The sequence below is a fragment of the Bubalus bubalis genome, chromosome 15 (assembly GCF_019923935.1).
Source record: "Bubalus bubalis isolate 160015118507 breed Murrah chromosome 15, NDDB_SH_1, whole genome shotgun sequence".
Classification (NCBI taxonomy): Eukaryota; Metazoa; Chordata; class Mammalia; order Artiodactyla; family Bovidae; genus Bubalus; species Bubalus bubalis.
Genome location: NC_059171.1, coordinates 33,426,635 through 33,451,197, shown reverse-complemented (window position 1 = coordinate 33,451,197; position 24,563 = coordinate 33,426,635). Strand labels below are relative to the sequence as shown.

Genomic DNA, 24,563 nt, shown 5'->3' with positions numbered 1-24,563 from the left:
AGCTACAGTTGGCACATAATACATCAGACCATATGTATTAAGGGGAAAAAGAACAGAAAGAAAGGAAGAAAAGGCCACATGGAGCATTTGAAACTTGCACTCCATAGTGTGTTTCTAAGTAAAATGTAAAGAGCCTGTTCCAACCTCCAAATTCAATTTAACAGATGTTACTGAATACCTACGATCTGATGGTCTTCTGCCCTCAAGAATCTTACAGTTTAGGGGGTGGTCAGGTCAACAAACAGCATCATACCAGTCACCACGATGAATTACTACCTAGAGAGAGAAGCAAGTCCAATGGAAGCTTACTTCTTGCATTGCTGATTGTCATTTGGAATTTGGGAAGGCTTCAAGCAAAAGGTAGGATCTGAGTCTGATCTTGGAAGAAGAGAAGGTGTTCAGCATGGAGAGCTAGCAGGAAAGGGTCCCTCAAGTTCTTCTGGGTAGAAGGTGGCACTAAGGATAAAACAAGCATTTGAAATGTCAGATGGATCTGGGGAAGGGCTCGATCAGTGGGTCAGGAGAGCATGGAAGAACGGAGTGAAGAATGAGGCCAGAAAAGTGTTCAGGACTGGGTTATGAGAACATGAATGCCCTCAGCCCCCTGGTGTTACTCCTTTGGCAGTTGGGAGTCCTGGGATTTTTGTCATGAGGAATAAAAAATGCTGAAGGGAGGTGATCTGACCTGCTAGCTCTGTATAATAATGAACAGAGGGTGAGAGAGAAGGGGGAAAGGCTCCAAGGGATGTCTTGGGAGAGATAATGATGTTTTAATTTGGGAAGAGTCCATGTGGATGGGATAAAGGCAGTAAGAGGTACAAAAGCCTTTAGAAAGGGAACAATGGGAAGACTGGGTAACTGATTGGATGTGGGGCCTGTGGGGTGGGTATTGCCAAAGATGTCAAATGTCTGAGGTTTCTGGTCAGGATGACTCATGCCTTTAACAGAGATAGGGTTTGTCTATTTCCTTCCTCCTTCCATGTTGTCTCTTGTTCATAGCCTCCTCTTCCTAAATTGTGATATTTGACATGTATCCTTCCATTCAGATTCACAAGTTTGAATGTCCAGTGGAATATTTCCATCTGATATTTAGGCAAAATTTGGTGTTGGGCTTGTGTATATACAGCTTAGAATATTAATTGCACAAAATTGGATGAGTGAATGGGATGAAAAAGTGTTACAGCAGAAGATCTGAGAGCAGAAGTTAGAAATACGGAGAAAATTGGAAAACACCTAGTTTTCAGGGTCAGATAGTGGATCTGGGTTCATTCAGATGTAAACTTCTCTCTGATGTGAGAGAAGGGAAGTGAGTCCAGCTGTTTCCCGCACGGGGTGGGTTTGGATAGACAGTGCTGAGCTAGCCTATATTATTCTACTTTCAATCCAATGGATAGTATACAGTTGGACATTCATAAAAACTAATGAAAAGGCAAGAAATGTTATTATTATTCTCAGGCACCCAGACTGGGATTGTGTGTGTGTGTGTGTGTGTGTGTGTGTTCATGTGCATGTATGCATGCTGTGCATGTGTGTGTGTGTCCACACCTCAGAAATTTGTTTCCTCTTTTAATTAAATAAAGCCCATGTGTGTTGGCTTTTAGGGTGGGCTGCAAGGCCCATCTGCTTAACTAGGCGGTTGCCTGATATTGCAGGGGGAGGATTGGCAAGTGTAAGTGTGAATTTGAAAACCAGATATAGGCTATTTAAAGCTGAATTTATCTTTAATAAATTCACCCAGAGGTGTTCAGAAATAGGTAGTTTGGAAAATGATCATAATTTGCGCATAAGAGGGGTTTTTTTTGTTTTTGTTTTTTTTAAAGGTTGAGTCCCGGTGTGTGATTGCAAGAAGAAAGGGACTCGGGGAAGTTCACCTTTGATACACACATTGTTGCTTCAGTCTCAGTCTGAAGGAGGGACGCCTGTTTCCATAATTGCTTCTGATATGCTGGGAGGCAAAATGGTCTTCCATTTCCCATGATATAGTACGGACTTGAGAGCAAATAATACATAAATATTTTCTTGATAGTATGTGGTAAAGCAGTTGGCATTTAGGACCAAGGGTTGTCAATCTTTGAGGTTTCTGAAAGGAATTGCAATTTATGACGTGTTAGAGTAAACAGTTGGATTACATTTCTGAAATACGTGTTCCATCAGGTAAAATCATTGTGATTACAGGCACGGGGACTGTAAGTAAGTTATGTGCTAAAAGGTTGAAAATGTAAGACAAGTATGTTTGTGCTTAACTACTAATCCCTGTTTGCATCTCTGATGAATAAACTACAAGAAAAGGTGGGAAAGGAATGTTTAAAATAAAAAAGTGTATTATGTGATTTTGGTAAATAAATAAGCTTTAATACAACTCAAGGAATTGTTTCATCAGTGGTCCAGCCTTGAGAGAAAATTCCAGAATTCAAAGAATTAAGGAAGATCATAAAAAAGTTATTTTAGTTGGAAGTTATTCCTTTTGTTTGCTTTTTAAAATTTCTCTTAATTTCTTCTTTATTTTCTGGTGCACCCTTCAAAAAGCAAGGTTGTCATTTTAATATCCAGGCTCCATCGTTCAGAAATGCATTGCATATAAAAGTAAAAGAAGAGAATGGTTTTAAGAGCTTTGCATATGTTTGACAGCAGAAGATAATAAATGTAAATAAATCTTTAATATTTCCTTTAATTCAGTTTGTGCCATGCAAATGCCAGGACTATAAAAACAAATCAACAAACATTTGAAGGAAAACAATATACATAACTTATTTTATATATTAAAAACAACTGTCAAACAATTATGACCTCATGTATTAGCTGGTTGTTTTGAAATATTCCTACTAGAATTAAAAAATGCTAATGCTTCGAGGGCCTTTGAGCTTAAACATATTGTGTCAATCAAGAGCATATGTAATATATCTAAACCATGAGGTAAAAATCTTCTTCATAAATTATTTCATAAATAAATAAGTAATTTGCTTGAAAAAGTTTACAAAAATATTTGTGCTTTTATTAAGTTCTCTACAGATCTTTTGTGGTTAATATAAATGGATTGATACAGACAGCATTTTGATTTGCTGTATATTCCAACTCTAAATACTAAAAAGAACATGAAGAGATTCTTCATTTCTCAGGCAAACTTCAGCAAAATTGAGTCCGTGAAACTTCATTCATTACATTTTTAAGTGACCATGAATTTGTTGGCTTAGTACCTGAAGTGTAACTTTATCCTTTCAATTAAAGGACATAATTCACCCTCAGACCTTCAGCTTTAACTTTTTATATAATATATAATTTGGGGTACACTTAATGGTCAGATATTTTATTATTACAGGTGGAAAAACACCAGCCATCTCAAGGGTTTTGTGCTTGCAAAAGCGTGTAATTTTATTTTATTTTTTAACCAATTTAATCAATGATTGTTTCATGTGAGTAAATTTACACTCTTGACGATTGCCTTAGATTTGAGGGTGACAGAGAGGAAGATCACATCCCCTTTTAAAATACCATTTAAATCTTGGGGAGCAGAAGGAGATTAGGAACTAATACTTGTGATGGATTGTACTATTTAACTTTGCTGGTAGGATGCTATAGCCTCAGCTTTTTATCAGTTCCAAACCAGCCTCAGCAGTTTTAGGTGGTATTAACCCTTTAAATACAAATGGTTTTACTATTTAGATACATATTTCAAAATTTATTCTATCTAATATTTTTAGTTAGTCACGGCTAAAGAATGTTTCACTCAGATCTTTTTTTTCCCCTGAATAAAAATGCTTCTCACTGTGCCAGTGCATATTTCCATAAAAGTTGGTAAGCTAATTTATGGCTTAAAAAAGAAAATAAAATTCTATATTTAATATATGAATATTTTTTACAGTGGAAATTGGTGGTGGACAGTATTAAATGACTCTAGTGTGGAAATATGCAGGTGGTCATTAGTAGGTGACTATGAGATTTACTGAAGAGTTTGATATGAATTTTCCCTGCAAGCAAGACCATATATAAATCTAACTCTTTTTCCAAATCCGTTTAAATTGATGATAACATATGAACAACTCCATGCATATGAGATTCATTGTCTTCTCACTGCTCTAGGGATACACTGTTTACTTCATTGTAGAACTGTGTTTTGACTCTTTTACCTGACTAGCTTCTACTGCAAAAGTGCTCTTGTTTATCTACTCATAAAGAGTGTATGGGACACAATTGTGGAACAAAAGTGTTACAAAATGGATTCATGTTATCTGTCTGACTAGCTGTATTAAGCAGAAATAAAGACCTTACAGAAAAAGTTCTAAAGAGCACATACTTTAAAAAAAATGATTGGTTTTTTCACTTCTGATAATAATATGTTTTGAAAATATGCTCATCTTTTCTCTGAGAAGATGCGAGAATCATTTAGTGAAAAATATTTTGGAGGAAATTACTTCATCTTCAACTCACAGATTCATGAGCCGTACCTCTCTAAAACTCTAATTTTAATCATTTTGTAGTTTGGAGAAGGAAAGATGTTTTTTCTTGTAGCACAAAATTAGCTTAAACTGACTTTCACTAGAGGAAAAACACGCCAAAGTCACCCCACTGAATAAAATGAAGTCCAAATGGCTAAGAAATGTTTCTTTAGTTTTTAGCACCTACTATACTTCAAATCCTGTCTTGGTCTTCTGTTATGCATTGTTGATCTTTAGAAGTTCACGAAAAGAAGAAAAGAAAAAAAAAACAAAAACCCTCTCTCGATTCAGTAACTTCATGTTGAGAGAATTTTATTTAACAATGAGAGTATCTGAAGATGTGAATTGGTAAAAAGAATGTCATGCTTAATTCGGAATCCCTTATCTGCTACTAAACCCCCAAAAAGCAGCAGGTATTAATCTTGCTGCATTTGAATAATGTCCCCATTTTATCTATTTTGTCGTACCCCCTTTAAGCACCCATTGAGCTTGCTAGCTTCTCTCCAGCTCAGAAAACCATAGCAACCTCAGCCCGCACTTCTCCAACTCAGGATAGAGTTCAAGTTGTTCCCCTCCAAGCCCTCTGGCCATCATATGCAGGGCAAGCCCTGACCACCGACTAGGTGTCCTAAGACTTGCACGTCCTAGGAAAAGGGCGGGGGAGGGGCCACACACACACACACACACACACACACACACACACGGTCCTCCGCTGTTTAATTGGGAGCGAGAAGGGAAAGTAGCAACCGAAAAGGTAAACACTTTTAGAGTTCTTTTGATTGTTCAGGAGAGCATCTTCGAGTGTTTGGGGACCATTGGTTGGGCTGACCTGCACCGGCCCCCACCTGTCCCCCGCCCCCCGCCCCCATCCCGCCACTCCCCAAGGTAGGTCCTTGTCTTTATCACATTATCCCTAAAGCTTGCGGATTTTTCCTCCTTTTCCAGCCCGCACGTTCCCACATGGGGGGTGGGGGAGGAGGAGCGGGGAGAGGCGGGGCGGGAAGGTAGCTGGGTCCCTGCACCGCGCAGCTCTCATTCGCCGCGCTCCGACTCGGGCGAAGTTCTCGCGCAGCCGGCTGGTCGCGGCCGGGGCCGGTCCGGGCGGGCGGGCGGCGGCGGCGGGTGCTCGGAGCCGGGCGGGGCGGCGGCGGCGGCGGCGGCGGCGCGGGGACGCGCGCTGTCTCTTTAAGGGAGCTTGGTCTGGGGTGGCGCTTTCCTCCGCGAAGGCTCCTTTGATATTAATAGTGTTGGTGTCTTGAAACTGACGTAATGCGCGGAGACTGAGGTCCTGACAAGCGATAACATTTCTGATAAAGACCCGATCTCACTGCAATCTCAAGCGTCCTCTTTTTTGGTGCTGCTCCTTTCTCCAGACCTCGCGTCCTCTCCATCGCTCTCTCGCCTATTTTTTTTTTTTTTTTTTTAACAAAAAACAACACCCCCCCCCCCCTCCCCTCTCCCACCCGGCACCGGGCACATCCTTGCTCTATTTCCTTTCTCTTTCTCTCTCTCTCTTTCTTTTTTTTATAAGGGGGGGGAGGGAAGGGAAAGGGGGGGAGGCAGGAAAGACCTTTTCTTCCCCCCCCTCCAATAATCCAAGATCAACTCTGCAAACAACGAAGACGGTTCATGGCTCTGGCCGCCGCGCCACCATCTTTCGGGCTGCCGAGGGTGTTCTTGACGATTAATCAACAGGTAAGGAGGGGAGGCCCGGGCGGGCCGCGGGGCCGGGGGCCGCGGGGGGCTCGGGGGGCGCTGGAGCCCCTCTGCCAGGCCCGCGGAGCCGCGACGCGAGTGCTGCGCCCGCGCGTGTGTGCGCAAAATGTGGGCGATCGCGAGCGGGGAGCCCTGGGAATTAAAAGTGACTTTCTTTGAAAAAAAAAAAAAAAAAAAGCAGAGGGAGAGTGTGCAGAAAGCCAAGCTCAGGCTTCTCGGGTTTCACATGCATTTTCTTTCTTCCTTTTTTGCGCGTGTGATTTCTTTCTTTCTTTCTTTCTTTCTTCCCTTCTGCTCTCCCCCCCCCCCCCCCCCTCCTTTTAGTGGGTCTGAGGCATCTGAGTCTTAGAAACGACAGACTTCAAACTGCAGTAGCCCTTGGAGTCAGGAGGGTCAAGTTCAGCCGCCGGGGAGGAGGAAAAACAAATCCCCATTTGCCAAAAAAAGAAGTTTCAGGCCGGTGCCCCCTCCCCCTCGCAGCCCCACTCCCCCCTCGCTGTCTCTTTCTGGCTGATTTTAATTCTCTCCTACCGGGCGCAGCGGAGGAGCTGGGGGTGGTTGGACCCGAGGGGCCGCCGCCACCGCAAGTTTTCTGGGGCTACTGACAAGCGGGGAGCAGGTTAGGCACCGGCATGCAGAGTAGTAAGTTGGGCGAACTCGGGAGGGTCGGAAGGGTCTCAGAGAGGGGCCTTCGTGTGGTCCCCCAAAGTGGGAAAACAGCCCAGGACTGGCGCTGGCTTTGAAGAGTTTGCAAAGCCAGGCTTCAAACTTTTTTTCCCCTTAAAGGCCCAGCTGGGCTGGAGGTGGAGGGTGTCGCATCCCTCGGTGCCCCCGCCCCTGCGCGGCTCAGGGCAGCCGGGCCGAGGGGTCTGTGCCCTGTCCGTGCCATGTGGCAGGCCTCGCCGCCGGGGCGCTTCCGTAGGGGCCGAGGAAGGGGCAGACTTCCTCTGCGGTGCGGATGATGCGCCCTGGGTCGCGGGTCAGCGGACACTGGCCGGTGATGAAATGCCTGACAGCGGTGGGACATCCAGGCAGCCGGGCGCTTCGCCTTCTGTCCAGTTCCTGTTTGGGTTCTAGAGAGACGCATCTTTGAAAGGCCAAGGCAAACACCGCTGTCCCTTCAAATAACTCCAAGGTTATGAGACCCCATGAATAATTTGAGGGTGAGGCGGCGGTGGGAGCCGTTTGAAGTGCAAAGCCGTTTTTGTGGCTGGGAAAGCTTTTTTTTTTTTTTTTTGTTAGTACCTGTGTGAGCTGGTGGTGTTTCCCCCTTTCCCCCAAGGAAGTCAGTTACTGTTTTATGGCCCCAAGACTCTAAAGCAATTTAAGTTAGAGGGCTAGAGGGACTGGTGGGTTTCAGAGGGAAATCTTGGACGTAATATTAGATGTTAGGTCTCGCTTTACTTCCTCATATCTTTAGGCCTCAGAATTGAGACTTTGAAAGTTTTTTGAGTGAGAGCGATGAAGCTTAATGATGCATCAAAATTATAGTAGCGTATTCATCCTTATCCTATTTTGGAAAATCACGGCTAGAGTTTTAAGTGAGGTAAGTGAAGTGAGAAGCTTAGCGGAGACGTTCAAATCGCAGACCAGTTAGGCCGATTCATTGAACTTTTGGAGATTCATTGAACTTTTGGAGATTCATTGAACTTGCTTAAACGCACCAGGTGAACAGGAAAGGGGCTGAGAGCGACAGTTAAGTACAAAGGGAAAATACAGATAGGGCCCGAGACAAAATTACCCAAAAATGCTTACTCTAGGCCTGGTCGTTGGCTGAAAATGTGATTGTCCAAAGCAAAAATAAACTAGGAAGCTTCCAACCACTTTTTCGAGTTTTCCAGCTCTTAGGTTAAAACCTATGGATCTTGGCTGGCATCATGTTACTTTTCCTGCTGGTTTGGGGAAAAGTTGATCATTTAGAAAAGCTTGCCAGAGTTAAAAATGCAAGGGGCAGCGAAGAAAAAGTCATGAGGGCGGCCAGTTCTTGACGTGGACAAAATGAGAATGAAAGTTCTGAGCTCACTGTTGTCAAGTTTCTGACATGCTACTCATTTGCTTAGACCGCTTTCTCAGATATTCCACCGGTTAATATATAAAAGCTAACTAGCTCTAAAACGGTGTGGGCTTTTTTTCTTTCCCTTCGTATGCCAGGGTTGTGAATAAATACAGGGTTTGTATGGGAAGATGAAGCATTTCCTGTAAGTTGTGATGCTGACAGGACAGTCTGGAAACGATACCAATATTTGAAGGATTTTTTTTTTTTTACCTTTAAGTGAAAGTTTATTAATGACGTGCTTAATCTTAACAAGTCAAACATATGGGCCTTAGAGCTTCTCTGTCCTTAGATTTCATAACTTCCTTTTAAAGCTATACCCTTGAATGGAAACATCTCTAGATCGAGTTGTATACTGGGCCACCAACGTGCTAAAGTTTGATGACGATTTCTGGATGTTAGTAATGTGAAAATAAAACTCCTAAAGGGGAAAGAGTTTTAGTGCCAACATTCGGACTTGATTTCTCTAAATGTGAGGCATTCCTGGTCTTTATTAATACTCTCTTGGCAAAGTATTACTTACCATCGGCGAGCTGATGTTTATGGCTTCCTGATCTATCTGTTATATGTTGGGATATGTGTGTGCAGAATGCTTTTCCACACGTAGTAACAAAGTCGGACACTCTCCCAATAAACAGTGAAACATAGCAAGTTCCTCACAAAAAAGTTAGTCACTGTTTTGAATTTTAGACGCTGCCAGGGTCTTTGCTGCTTTTTAGATTTGGTCCTTTGTCTCTTAAAGGTAACATTAAAAGAAGAAGACTGTCATCATGGCTGGGAAGTTTGGCTTGATTTTAGAGCTCAGTGTTTTGAAGAGTAAGATTTTAAAGGATTTTATAACATTTTCATACTTGCTTAAAAATAGGTTGGAATCCATATGAGAGTGCTAGTCATAAGTGAGTTACACATGGTCCTACCGTGTTTTCAGTATTATTTTTACTTTTCTTTTAAGTCACGTACGACTCCTGAGTTTACTCTCATTTCCACAGGGTAGGTCTTGCTACACACAAGGAAATCTTCATTCATAAGGAGAACCTTCAAAGCAGGGAGGTGAATGCATCTGTGGAAAAGCTGCTTTTTAAGATTCTAGAATTTCTGGGATGTTTCTATTATTGTTATTTTTGGTGTGTGTGTGTGTGTATCTTGTGGAGAGAGCTAGCCAGGGAGAAGAAATGCAGAAGACATAGAATTTGCAATTAATGATCTGTACATTTGTGGTAAGTTTTAATACACTCTTGTCTTACCTTCTTTTTTGAAGTAAATAAACATTACTGAAAGTTTTCAGAGGGCTTGCAGCAGATTGTTTTTGAGCTGAAACTTTATTTTGAATTTGAAATTAACACAGATATAGATAAACCAGCCTTTAAATGTTTCTTACAATACATGTGTGTAAGACTTTTTCCTCTTCAGTATCCCTTTGATAACAATAATATAACAGCACAATGCTATTGTGTGTACCAGACTTTATAAAGTTAGGGGCAGGTGTTTATAATTGATTTAAAGGGGAAATTATTATTTTTGCAATAAGTGATGCACTGAAAATGACTGGTGCACATTAAAACGTATTCTCATTAAGATAGTCTCTGTGTGTAAAATGCAGCTATTCATTCAACAGGCTGACAACTTTCCACTTGGTATTTGCCTTTGCTTAATTTAGTTTCCGCAGGACAGTCAGTGTGGTAGTTTGCATCTGTTTTTGGCAGGCACAGAAAACTATAAACTCAGACAGTCCTGTCCCAAATATTGCAGCTCACAAGTTACAATCAATTTGATAAAAACAGGCAAGTTTTATGGACTTGCTTTTCTGTTGTTCATCCTTGGTCAAGCTTCCAGGTAACATAGGTTTCTTTCTCTTCCCCTGTTTTGCTGGTTTTCAGTACTAATAGCCTTGATAACTAATTCTGAGTCTTGTTTACTCATTTAGCTTCCTTATTTATTGCTGATTGAAATTTGGGGAAATTAATGACGGCATGTCTAGACTTGGTTTTACTTTGTCTATCTACGTGATAACTGCGTTCATCTTTTGATCCCACCATAGAGAAAGAACTGAATTCTTTGTTACTAGTCTAGTTATGATTTATGGAATTGGAAGGTCCCCCTTAGATAAAATATGAAGAAACTCTTACAGCCTGTATCAGGTAGAAATTTAGTCTGATTCTCTCATCACAGATAGAGAATACTAATGCACTTTGCAATTTTTATGTTAAAAAAATTGAGACTTTTTTATAATTATCAAAATTATTTATCTCCTAAAAGCTTTAACCAGTAGGTGAAGGAAATATTTTAAAATACCAAGTGGTGTTTTATACACTGTTCAGTAGCAAAGAGTTTTGCGGAGGGAATAACCACTTTTAAAAATTTATCCTCGGGTGTTAGTAGGTCTTACGCTGTTTATCTGTATAGGATGTTCTATCACTTACATATGACCTTTATAAATAATGTCTTTAATGTTGCTATTATGGTCACCTTTAGAGTGGTTCCATCACTCAGTGGTTCTCAGATTCCTGAGAACTGAATTCGTTGGCTTTTGATTTGGTTCTCTGATGGGTATAATAATGTACAACTTGGTTTAGGTTAGAAAGAGAGCATTGGGTTTAAGGAAACCCCTTTGCTGAAGGATCTGTGGATGAAAATGATTTGAATTGTTACGAGTTAGAGGAATAAGCCTAGATGGTTACTCAGCTGCAGTAGCTGTTACAGGAGCAATGTCTACTTTTTATCGTTAAACTTTTTTTTCCCCCTAAGAGCACAAATCCAGGTAGCAAAAATGAAGATAAAATTATCTATGCCCTTCACATTTGAAGCATCAGTGGAAATCATTTTCTGACTCAAAGCTGTGATTGAAATACAAGTAGCATCGAAATATCCCAAAGAAAGACATGAAAGATAACGCTATCCGTTGCTAAGTACATTTCATTAAAAATGAGAAAGAAAACTTTTAATTTTTAAAATGTTTCTAGCTCTTTAAAAACCTGCAGTAAATACTTTACAAGTGGCTAGACACCTTCCCTGGTGGTTTAGTTTATACAAGCAGGAAACTTTCTCTCCTACTCTTTCTCTCTCTCTTTCTTGTTTTCTTTAAACCAACTGACGTAATGCCAAACTTTGCTTTAAAAGAACAGACAGAAGTAATTGGTAGCTTTTAACTTTTAATAATGTTCTGGATTGGTTTTAGTGGCCAAAATGCCATTTAAAAAAAAAAAAAAAGTTCAAGTAAGAACGGGCTTGTGGCCTGAGGAAGAAAGGCTCTGTTGATGCAGTTATTTTTATTCTGTTTTTCAATCTGTTATTAAAAATCTTTCCTGCTGAGCCCTGTTGGATTTCTCCAATTGCTCTCTGTGATGGATGGTGCATTTCAGGTTACCGTAACTTAAACAGTTTTTGGGTTTGGGGGAGAGTGGGTACTTGTATTGCGTTATTTCTTATTGGGGGGGGAAGTAAAACATTTGTTTTTGTTTCATTTGCGATGAATTAATTAAGATTATCAATGGCGACAGGTCAATGAATATGTTTATGTAAAGAATGCTACACCTGTTAGCAAGAGTCTGAAATGTGGAAGTTTCATTCTGACATTAATCATTTTTATGTGCAGTGGAAGGAAAATAGGTGAAACTTTACAAAAATATATTTTTTAGATTGAAAGCGTTAATTTTAAGGGTCAGTTTGTGTGGGCGGCTCTTTTTTTTTCCTCACAATTTTAGGGGATAATTTTTAACCCTGTTATCACACAGTGTTTTTAGTTTCTTTTCTTTTTTTTTCTTATAAAATAGTCATTTTCTCTCTTCCTGGTTTGTACAGGCAGACAGAACTTTCTCTAGTTTAGAGCTATCTTGGTGATGTTGGTTGACATCAGGGCAACTTCAGAAGCTAGCAAGTAGGAGAATCTTTTCAGAGGGCAAAAAGATTTGTACCAGTTTTTCCTTCCTTGGAGAGACACTGCACCCAGAAATGAGGCCCTCCACCCTATTTGGGGGGCCAGAAGTATCAAAATTTCTGATAGGGATTGTTCGTAAGGTTCAGATCTTAATGGTTACTTGTCTTGGTTTAAATCTTACGGTTACCTGTCTTGGACTTTGCTTTTAACCCTAAATTTGTGCTGAGGTTCTATTTTCCCCCTTTTACACAGAATGTGTTTTAAAAATAATGCATACTGAAAATTAGGTATCTCTCAGATACCTTAAAATGTCTTTTAAGGTATTTGTAATTACCATTAAAAGCATTCCGTATATTCAGGGAAGTTAAAAGAATTCCCTGCATGAAAATTTGACAGTTTTGATTTACCTTAACGTTTTTCTCAGTTTTTCTTACAACTATAGACTTCAGTTCAGATCAGAAACATTCTTTCTCTGCTAACCACTCCTTACCATAAGGATGTGTCAGGAAAAACCATAGGAACTTAAACTATAACTTGTTCACATCAGCAAAGCAAAAGTATCTTAACATGAATCTTGACTTGTTTTATTTTTTACAAAGTTTTCAAATATATCTCTGTCATTACAGTTTTGTTGATTGAATGTTGGTTTATTACTGCAAAACTGAGGTAACAGTAATAAAGTTTTGCAAGAAGGGGAAAAAAAGGCAAAGGGAGGTATTTAGTGCTGCAGTCCTTTAATATCATCAGTAGTTTATTTACTGTTCAGTGTTGGGGAGGGGTTGGAGAGGCTTTGTGGAAGATGATACCAAAAAAAAAAAAAAATACATCAATTGCGCATATGATCCCCTCCCCTTAAGCTTTACTTAAACAATATGTTTCGGTTTTGCCTCAAACCATTCCCCACCACTTCTCCAAGAATCCACCACTATCTTCGTTCCTGAGCGATTAAGGATGACACTTTCTGTTGTATAATGAACTGCAGTATTGTTTGAACAAAGGTAACATTTTAATTTGTGTAATACTTTGGTTATTAGCAGTAGTATGTCTGTAATGTGAGAGGAAATCTAGCACTATGAATACTTGCAAATGCTTGAAGTATCAGGGTAAGTTTCAATTACTGCTGATATGTGCGCATGCTCTCGCAGGTATATTTTATGTATGTAGTATATGTGCACGGGTAATACTAAAATACACCTTGATGGTGGAATCCACTTTGCTAAACAATTAACTCTATACTTTAAACCATGAATCTTTTAAGGCATGACCTACTTTTTAAAGTCTTGAAGTTTGAAATGAGTGGAGTTTAAACATAATAAAGCCATCATGATCACAGTACTTATACCTACACTAAATTTACTAAGCAATTTAAGAATTGACACACAAAAAAAACCCTTATACAAAAATGCCATCTTTTGGTGTATTTTAAGAAATAGTTCTGCAGATAATTTTTTTTAAGTCCCTAATTTCTATTGAGAGGAGCAGTTAAGTGACAGTGCTGTTCATTTTATGCAATAGCACTTTATAGTTTACAATTCTGTCATCTTAAAACGTTATGTAGAAATAATATGGAACATGTAAAGACTTTGTACTATGATCCAATGCGTTTTTCCCTAGGGTGATGGATTCCGTGCGTCACCCAAATGTGATGCTATTTGCCAGGCTTGTAATACTGGTTTTGAGGGTTGCTGTATGTCCTATTTCATCAAGCAACACAATACAACAACTTCAGTATCTAGGTAATGGACACAGTCAAAATAAGTTCTGTAAAATGTTCTAAATACTTTCAAGTAAGTCAGAAGTTGACTTTATATATTCACTTTATTTAACACAAATAAACAAATGACTCAGACTATCAGCTATTTAAGGCTTCTGTAATAGTATTAGAGAGAAATATACAAGGGCCCATACTTTATTTTCTGATTTTTTTCCCCTTTATTTGATAGAAGCATGGTTCTCTTATTTGCATTTATAATTGCTTTATCTGTTAATTATTTGTATTCATGATAGTGAGTAGTGTAGAATTATAAAGAATAATAAACATTTGTATTACATGTTTGTGTCCCGAGCTTTAAAAAAAGCATTACTATTTTATTATTAAATTGACTATTATAGTAACCAAGAATGAACCCAGTATAGGATGATAGATACACCACAAATGCTATTTAGACATTAAGTATATTTTTGCTGTAGAAAAAAAGAAAAGAAAAAGATTTTTGTTTCAGAGTTTTTTTTCACTTGAATTTGGATAGAATTTATGAAAATTACAAATCAGCAAACATTTTTACTATAATGTATGTTTCTTGAGTAGATTCTACAGTATGGCTTTCAGTGAATCTTGTGAATCACTAGTTCTGTTTCTCTGTATAGAAGCATGCATTATATCTGAGATCAGATACATCTATAAATAGTGTAAATATAGACGGCAGAAGTTAGTTTGTGGAATCTAATTTCTCTATTACATGATACACTTCATGTGCAAAGGGACCAAGCATTACTAATCTACTTCAGCTTTTTTTTTCTCTAAGCTATGCACAAGGGCAGGGTATGATTTTGTGACTTCACGTTAACTTTGTGCGAGTGTACATGTACACGCACATGCACATAGCTATATTCTCACTCGTATAGAATGTTTTTGCATTACAGGCACCGAATGGAATTTTAACATGTTACATATTTTTTGAAATGACTTTAGTCTTTGTAATATCCACTTTAATTACCTAATGCATCCCAACACCTATTTGAGGGTTTATTTAATTAAAATTTTGGTTCTGAACTGGGGGTAAGATTGGCAAGACAAATTAAAACAAACTTCTACATGTGACTTCTTTGTGATGTCAGTATTCACATATCCTTAGCTATGAAAGATGTAGAAATAAACATATTAGCCTGTTTTGTCTCTCAATACTATAATACTAAGAATTTCTGAACATACAAAAGTTCCTAAAAGAGATTTTGGCATTTGTTTCTGCTTTACTTTGATACCATGAAATATTTTTGAGAAGAGAATCTAGGTCGTTTTAATTTTTTAAAATACCATTCAACTGATGGAAATTAAGACTGGTGATATTTATATACACACACACACACACATAATTTCTTATCAGGGCTCATGTTATTAAATGTTCTCTATACATTTAAGTCTGATTATTGAATGATTAAAAGTTCTTTACCAGTTATTTATAGATGTACCCTTGAGACTGTTTAAAACTGTGCATTTTTCTATATTTAGCTGCTAAAATTTTGTTAATTAAATTATAAATTGAAAAACACAAATGATTATGTCTTATACTGTTTTTAACTTACTATTGGAAGTACAGTGTATTTTTTTTAAAAGATTATTGCAAATTTTACTCCTCAGTTTTGCAAACTTAGGTACGCTTTAGAAGCTGACTTTAGGTATAAGTGGCCAGTGTAAGCAATTACACATTTATGGGTTAATATGAAACCTCATTTTCTGTAATTTATAAGCAGATAGTAAGGAGACGTTTCTCTTTTGCATTTAGAACGAATTTGCTTTACATTCATTGGATGCAAGATGTAGTAAATTATGTTAAGAAACTCGATGTCATCTAAACCTCAATCACAATACTGTTTATTTTACCCTCTGTCCCATCAGTGTTTATTCTACTTTGAAATGTCCCGTTCTTAAAGACAATTTATGTTGTTGAAAGAGTGCCCTCATTATTTACATTTTACTTTTTCTTTGTACTTTGATAAGCTTTAAGTAAGAAAACTGTCGCTCAAGATTTCAAACCAGTAGTAAAAATCATAAAGTGCACATTTTACGTGTAAATGTTTGTGCATGATCTTGCATGTTCACTTTGTCAGACATTTAACTCTTTACCGTTCCGCATATTTGTGTACACCCCGACACACCTGTCTTGTACTTGTTACTCCTAGCATAGTTCAGTAAATCATCATTAACATTTACTTAGGTGGATATATGCTCGTCTCACTGCCTGAATAATTCCACTGGCAATGATAAAAATTAAGAAGTGAGACCAACGATGATTAGAAGTGGAAAACAGAGTGGTAGATACTGGTGTAAGCAGATGTCCCTTCTTTTTGTTTTTCCCATTTTCGGTTCCTATTTAGAACGATTTGTAAGTATGTATATCTGAACAGAAGGGGGACTTGGATACTGCACAAGACCGTTATAACATAAGGAACTGTTGCTGTGTATGGCTTTACTTATTTATATGTTTTTGACATGGAAAACTCTGACCTCGTTGCCTGTGGTACTTGGGAAAGTTAGATCGAGCCCACTGGGGTCCCACTCATCAGTTCCGGCTTTGTGTGACATAAAGCATCCTCCAGCTTCTGGTGTGCTACTGTGCTGGTTCCCTTCAGGAGTGGAGGCCCAGTAAGTTAATTTGGCATTTGAAAGCAGAACTAGAATTTTTTCCTTTTTGAAAATCCTCTGGATGGTTTTCAGAGGAGTAAGCAGCGATCACGGGCAGCGTGATGTTGTTCATCTCAGGTTGCTAAAGAAAATTATGCTGAGAGCAAGCATGCTTCCTCTGAATTTTTCTGCTATGGTTTATTACCATTTTTTTGTTTGTTTGTTTTTTTCCTCTTTGGGATCGAATATTCCAGGTTTTGGAGGAATAAAGATTTCTCCTTTCAGTGAAAAAAATGGGCCAATTCTAGGGTTTTTGCTTCCATTCTTTATAATATTTATATTTTGGGGAGGGAGCTGCATAAAAAAGAGAAGCTTATATACTGCAAACTAATAGTTTGATTTTCTTGTTTGCTCTTGAGCAGGCCTTTGCCATTCCATTTCTATGAGGAAATACATCCAATGAAATTAAATAAAGTTTTGGTGTAATTTTTCAACAATTGTAAGCACCAACTGTGACATATTTCTGGCAAAAAAAAAATAAGGCAATTTTAGTTACTCAGTGCTTCCACCCAACTCTGTATTCCAAGTTTATAAATATGAATTTGATCGTTTGATCATGGATGATGCTTGAAATGAATGTATCTTGATTCAGGGAAGAGAGTACTTAAATTATGCTCACCATCAATATGCTTTAGATTTGCAAGAAATAGAATGCCAAGCATCATGCTTTCAGCCCTTTGAGATCTTTGGTAGAGTTTTACTTGTTTATGGTAGCTTATATTCAATAACATCATGCATAGACTGTTTAACATATTTGTGCCTTGAGCTGTAGTGAAGTTCAATGAATGACTGTATTTCCATCAGAGTTTGGGGGTAATGAAGTGTTAGTAGCCATCTACTAAAAATGGTTCTGAGATTTGGAATTTGTAACTGATTTTTAGGAACTATGGCACAAATATAATAATAGGTAGAAATATTCAGTGATCACCTTTTATCAAGTTAGTCTGTCTTTCATGTCTAGGAAAATAGAGCAGTGAATATTTGCTTTCTGTATGTTTTGTCTCCAAGCAGAGGAAACTGACAGTTTTATGTTTTAAGTGCTGAAAGTTGTTCTTGGCTATGCAGCCCCTGAGTTAATCACTGAGATGTTAACTTGATTTTTTTTGTCTTCGAAAAGTTTTCAAATTTTAAAATGAAATATGCTTCCATTATTTTCAAATTGACATCCTGCATTCTGGATTGGTTTTTAGAGAAATATTTTCCAAATTCTCTTGGATTGCTTGTAAGTTTGAAATATTGAGTTTTGTTTTTTTAAGCCTTTCAGAAAGGAGAGGAAATACTTTATCTTTTTAGAGTTTTCTACTTATAGAACCCTTTTTATCTCCCATAAAGTGCAAATTAATTTTGCATTCATTTTTTATTCTTGTATGTGTGTGTTATCTTTTCAGAAACTCATTTTGAGGGTATCAGAAATTGAGCTTCCCTGCCATACCTCCTGTGATAAGATATTTTGGTCATTTCTAAGGAGTCGCTATGTAGAAATCCTTTCTTATGTCATTTGCATGCAGTTATTTTTACTTCAAACAGGAGTGGTATCCGAAAATCATATATTTATTCTTTGAGGTTAGTTGCCAAAATTATGAACCGTGTAAAGTAACATGATATTTAGTTGTTTCTCAGTTATATCTTTAGGCAATTTGTATTAAAAATTTTGGTTGAAGGAGAAAGAAAAAAAATATTTAAACAACTTTGAAATAGTGTAAAGATAGTCCTACAGAATTTTCCAAAATTCCTAAGAAAATGTGAAATATTTTCAAATGCACAGGTTTAAAATTCAACTGTGTATACAGTGAAGACTTTGACCTGATATATTTTACTGTAAAAATGTTTTAGTATAAAGAGAAATGTCTCTGGTGTTGCCTGTATTTTATTTATTTATTTATTTTTGCAGACTGCTTTGCTTAAAATGACTGGCATCCTTAAATTATAGTTTTGTGTAAACGAAATAAGGCTGCTACCCTAAAGAAGCAGCAGCTTTGCACATTCATCTTAAAGACTATTTTGAAATACTTTCATTTGGAGCAAGTGCATCAAGCCCTAACAAATAGATACCGAATTGCAAACTAGTAACCAGAACACATCACCCGACTATTCCCTGAATGTGGAATTGACTCTCAGAAAGTACATTATTTCCATCCGGTCCCGTGTGTTTAACAGTATTTTGGTGTCCACTGGTAGAAATGTGGGCGTTTCAACTAACCACCTCCTTGTTTTGGTTCCCGTGATGTCAGGCAAACGTTTTTCCAGAACTTTTGGTCTGGTGTTATCAAAACCTGTTGTGAAATTAGGCTAATATGATGATTTCAGATCATGTTTAATGTTATTTTGAAAAGATACTTAAAAAAAGATTACCTATTTGGAATACGGTGAAAGATTCTGGACAGTGATTTTAGATTTAATTCAAAGCCTCGAGCTGTAGATCAAGAAGGACAAAATTCCACAATACTTCTTTTCCTAATGTAGGAGAAAACGGGGCCTTTTTGCATAAACACTTTTGTAGAAATAGCTGGTCAACTTTTGACAAAAGATGATTGTATAATACTGGAGCAAACTTTGTGAGCCCGACAGTATGTGTGCATTTTAGTTTCTTGTGTTCCATCGATAAAACCATGTACACAAGGAAACTAAGGGGAGAATAAATTTCATCTCCTATCTGAGGTTAGATGTAGAGTGAAGTGCTTAGTCGGAGAATTTTCTTAGGTCGGTGCCCCTGTCTCCTTGACTGGTGGATACATTTCATCGTGTGCACGAGTGTATGATGTTGCATACATGTGCACTGGTGGATCTACTCTTGAGAATCTTTTAATATTTTTTTGTTGAGGAAAAGTAGACCCTGGCCAATGAAACATTTCTTTCTTCAATGGCTGGATTTACCTTGAATGGTCTGTCTTATATCTGATGCTCAAGTTTAAATTTTGTTTCTTTGTTTTTCTTTAATTCAGGTATTGGTCAAAGTGACCATTTGGTTCTGTTTTGAGTGATAGAAGGGACATGAGATCTATCCATTCTAACAGACTCATTTTATAATTGAGAAAACTGACAGTCAAGTGGATTTTCCATGGTTACATGGCTAGTGAAATAAAAGACTAAACTAGAATTGGCATCTGATCACCATCCTGATTTATACCTAGCACACTAGACAATTTTGATATTTGTTGAGGAAACCTGCCTAATATTTGCTATGCATTCATCTTTATTTTTCCTTTTGTGATGGTGGGAGAATAGAATATCACATTAATGTGCATTGGGAAATTGATGATCGTATAATAAATCAGTTAGTATATTCCATATTGACCCTTCCTTGATGGCTCAGTGGTAAAGAATCCACCTTCTAGTGAAGGAGACACGGATTCAATCACTGGGTCTGCAAGATCCCCTGGAGAAGGAAGTGGTAACCCCCTCCAGTATGCTTGTCTAGGATATTCCATGGATAGAGGAACCTGGTGGGCTGTAGACCATGGGAGTTGCAGAGGAGTCGGACATGACAGTGACTAAATGGCAGCGACATATTCTATATTATTTCTGTATTAATATCTGTGAAGATATGAGAATCAAATATTTAGTCTTGAAATTACTGTGAAAGGTTAAAATGTTACAGCAGAAAATCTAGGCTTGATGTTTCTTTCAAACACCTGACAAGAGATGTCTCTTTGTGTTCATGTATAAAAAACCCAGTTGGTACTGAAGAATTGGTTATGAATTAATCATTAACAAGACCGTACTTTGTATTATTGTTCTCCCCTTAAAATACCTCCAACGTTTATCTATTTTGAGACCATTTTTTAAAAAAGCAACCCATTGGAATTAAGGATTTTTTTTTTATCTTCTAAGAAACTGGGAGACTGGACATTTCTTTATTTGTAACACCCACAAGCCCCTTGGCAGGTTGAAAACTACAGAAACATCTGTGAGATTAGGCCTGAAATGTGCAATTAGTATTAAAATGTGGTTGAGAAACCATTTGTGGCATTTTACATAATCTCCTCAGCATTTATAAAAACAAATTAACAAAAGAATAATGAAAGAATCTCATTTATTTTAGATGCTTTTCTTATTAATCCTGTCTTTTGAATGATAAATTTTAGCCTACATGTAGGGAAAGTGAAATATTTTAAAATATAAATTTAATTTATATTTTTAGGCATTTTTTTAACATTCCATTTTAATCTATGACCCCACTCAATATGGATGCAGTTAACATTTGTTTACTGATTATAGTTAAGCTAATTTTAATCATTTAATCTGTTACATTGGAGAAAACAGGAAAAAAATGTCTTTTTTAGACATCTGAGGTATTTTATGTAATTCCTTGTTTCTTTTTATCTTTCAATCCTAATAGTTACATTTATAATTTAAAGTGTTAATGCAACTCCCTCATGAGTGAAATTCGTGATTTATACTTCCCTCCATGCCATCATTTCCATTTCTGTTTTAAAGAATTGTGGTGACTGCTTTGCAGACACGTATTGGACCCAGCAGATTCCCAGACTTTCAGAGTGGCTTCAGAAGGCAGAAAAAGTTGTGTCTGCCCCTGGAAATGGGCTGATTTGGTCCAGGGTCTGTATTTGTACCTGAGTGTTGAGCTGCAACGTGAAGATACCAGTTGGTCTCGCTTTTGCTTGTCTGGATTTTCCTCCGTTTGTTTCTTAGCCAGAGGGCAGATTTTTATTTTCCCTTAAAATACCATTATTTTGTTTCTTTAATGTTTCATTCAGGTGAAAATCCTGTATAAATGGCTGTGCAGAGTTACTCCTTTATTAGGGTATAGTTTGCTTATGGAAAATTATATCAATCAGTTAGAAATAATTAAGTCAGAGAATAATGGAATGATCTTTTAACATTAAAAAGCAATTTTTCTAAAATGGATTAAGGAGCCATTTAAACTATTATACTGATCATCCTACATGAAATCTCTTTTTTGGTATAGTGAGCATACAATACAGAGAAAGGCTGAAAACTTCCATTATTATTATATAAATATCTAGGATTTTTCTCCTTCTCTTCCTCTGGCTATTATCTCTTTATATAATTTTTTTGGGGGGCTGACTGTTAAATATCCAGTGTATATCTAATCAAACCATAGGAAACGCTATCAGCACGTATCTTGCCCTAGCCTTTCTTAATGATTTTCTTGATGTTATTTTTGGAATTTATTTTTCTACTTGATTCTCTCCCTATATTCCAAGTATCTATTTTTCTCCTTTGACTTTAGGAGATTGGAACTTTATCCCTGTGCTCTTGGCATTGCTGATCAAAATAAATTTAAAGTGGCTCTTACTCTGAGCTTTATTTATCAGAAAGTACTTTTTTGTTGGCTTTTAAAACATATCAAATCCAGATAAGATTTAAATAAGATGAGTTTTTTATTTCATTCTTTTCTTTTCACTTATTAAGGGATTTGCTTTCCTGATAAAACAGTATACAATTAATTTTATTTGATTCTCCCTGAATCAAAACTATTCTCCCTGAATATATTCAGCTTCCTTTTGGTAAATGCCTTCTCAGACAATGTTAGAACATTTTTATGCCTGTTCTCATAGCACATATTGTGAACAAAAAGTATCCTGGATGTTTTATAGAAGGTTGTTACATGGCATTTATCTTGTGCTCATTTGGATTATAATCCAACTGCAGTTGTTTAGAGTGTTCTTGAAATCTCAGAAAAGTTCATTTGCAATTGTGTAGCTAATATATGGTTACTGAAGCTGAGAGATAGGTTATGGTTTAAGCAGTGGATTGATTTTAGGGAAAAGTTGGCAAATGATATAGTTCCCTTGACAGTTTTGGAAAAAAACAAGGTAAAATGAAACAAAAGGCTACTTTTCATTTATTTCCAGATGGATTTCATCTTGTACTTGGCATGGCACAAAGTCAAAATGTTGCTCTTTGAGATTTATTAATTAGAATGTTTCTAAGCCAGATATGGAATCCAGTCTCCCTTTTTCAGATAAAGGTAAACCTACTCAGATGTAAAAATAACTTTCGAGTGGGGAAAATATCGAGAGCCTAAATCTAAGGCTTTTTTCATGTACATCTCCATTTCTTAACTAAGTGAACTCTGCCAAGATGACTCCGTTTGTGGACACTGCTGTATTGAGGACACCAGTGGCCTTGTGGCACCCAGGCCCAGTGGTCTTTCCATCTGACTGCATGTCTTAAATGAATCAGATACTGCCAGCCATTCTCTTGAGTATCTCTCTTGGCTTGGCTTAAGGGGCACTGCATCCCTGCCGCACTTGTTCTAGTCTGTCCTTGGCTTTCCTCGTAAGTGCTGCAATTTTCCTTGAGGATTGTATGCTTGCACCTTTTGATCTGAATGAAATCACTCCAGGGTTTCAATCTCTAGAACTGAGTTGGTTTCTGAGTACAATATTATTGTTGTTGTTTAGTTGCTCAGTTGTTTCTGACTCTTTGTGACCCTATGGACTGCAGCCGGCCAGGCTCCTCTGTCCGTGGAATTTCCCAGGCAAGATTACTGCAGCGTGTTGCCATTTCCTTATCGGGGGATCTTCCCGACCCAGGGATTGAAGCTGTGTCTCCTGCACTGGTGGACGGATTCTTTACCTGAGCCACATTGCTGGCCTTCAAGTGCATGGTCCTTGTTTATGAATCTATTTTGTCATCCTTAGCTTGGTATGTGGGACCCTAAACTCTGCTCCCAGTTTACCAGTTCCATCTTTACAGTAGCGTGTGTTCTATCCTTAAAGTAGTATTGAGTTCCAGAACTTTCCCCAACCTACCTTCCTTCATGCTCTCCCCTCTCTGAAATGCCTTTGTTTCATCCAGTCTTACTTATAGGAATTCTACTTATTCTTCACATGATAACTTCTATATTTATTTTTCCTGAAGCCTTTCCATTTCTACTCACTGAGATTTAAACACCCTGGCCCTGGGCTTTCACATTTTTTATGGCCTTAGTAGAGACCAATCCAGAATCCACTTGGCCATTTCAAGTGTGAGGAGAGTAAAAGCGCATCCAGCTCATTTCTATTCTTTATACAGTGTCTTGGATACAGTGGTTTCTCAAAAGTGTTGCATTAAATTGGTACTTAGGAGGAGCATACTTTGGCCAGAAGAGCATAAGACGTTTAGATGTTGAGGAAATTGTGAAATTGGGTTGTCAGGTTTCAGAGAGGAGGATTATCTGATGTTGCATAATTAATAAACATTTTTGAAGTCTACCCTAATGTATTGTTCTTAAAATGTCATACGACTGGTTACAACTTATGTTGTATTTTGCAATGTGCTTTCAAGTTCTGCCTTTTGCTGATTAATGTCCTTGAACCAAGTGTGACGGCATCAGTGAAGCTGAGATGAAGGGAGGCCCATATACATTTTGTGAACTATAGAAAAATGTAAAACCAGACCACGTTGTTGTGCTTTATTGACATTGCAGTTGAAATACTATGGAGTAGTCAAAGATGCAAAGTGATAAATGATGTGCCCATAATGCATATATGTTTAACTAGAAAAATGGTATGCTGCTGCTGCTGCTAAGTCACTTCAGTCGTGTCCGACTCTGTGTGACCCCATAGACGGCAGCCCACCAGACTCCCCCGTCCCTGGGACTAAATGGTATAGATGACCTTATTTGCAAAGCAGAAATAGAGACAGACATAGAGAACAAATGTATGGATGCCAAGGGGGAAAGGGTTGCTGTGGGAGGAATTGGGAGATTGGGATTGATACATATGTTACACTGTTGATACTATGTATAAAATAGATAATTGAAGGGAACTACTTTATAGCACAGGGAACTTCACTTAGTGCTCTGGGGTGTCCTAAGTGGGAGGAAAATCCAAAAGGGAGGGGATATATGTTTATGGATGGCTGATTCATTTTGCTGTGCAGTAGAAGCTAACACAACATTGTAGAGCAACTATACCCCCCAAAATTTAATTAAACAACGATAAAAGAAGAAATGAAAAATGTATATAAGGGGGAAAAAACCAATGTGGGAGATAACATTAGGCTCCAAGGTCGTGAGTCAGAAATATGTAGTTTTAACTTCTATATGTTGAATATTTGTTTGCCCAAATGTTATGTTCTGATGTTTGTGGTTTATGTACTGGCTTCATGGTGAAA

The 24,563-nt window shown here is 37.8% G+C and overlaps 1 protein-coding gene across 9 annotated transcripts in view; it reads left to right on the top strand.

Annotated features, from left to right (window-relative positions):
* The first annotated feature begins 5,582 nt into the window (after positions 1–5,582).
* The window catches only part of TRPS1 (transcriptional repressor GATA binding 1), a 280,424-nt gene continuing 261,443 nt past the window's right edge, over positions 5,583–24,563 (top strand). For 3 of the 9 annotated variants that reach the window (XM_006073983.4, XM_006073982.4, XM_006073981.4), the window contains exon 1: positions 5,583–6,128. Coding sequence is in view for 1 of the 9 variants with exons in the window: in XM_025265190.3 (XP_025120975.1) it covers positions 6,782–6,791 (10 nt within the window). In the remaining 8 variants the exon portion in view is untranslated. Of the gene's footprint in view, positions 6,129–6,652; positions 6,792–7,378; positions 9,420–9,502; positions 13,075–24,563 lie in introns of those variants that run through there. The other 6 variants (XM_044928638.2, XM_025265190.3, XM_044928640.2 and 3 more) reach the window with 6 other exon arrangements.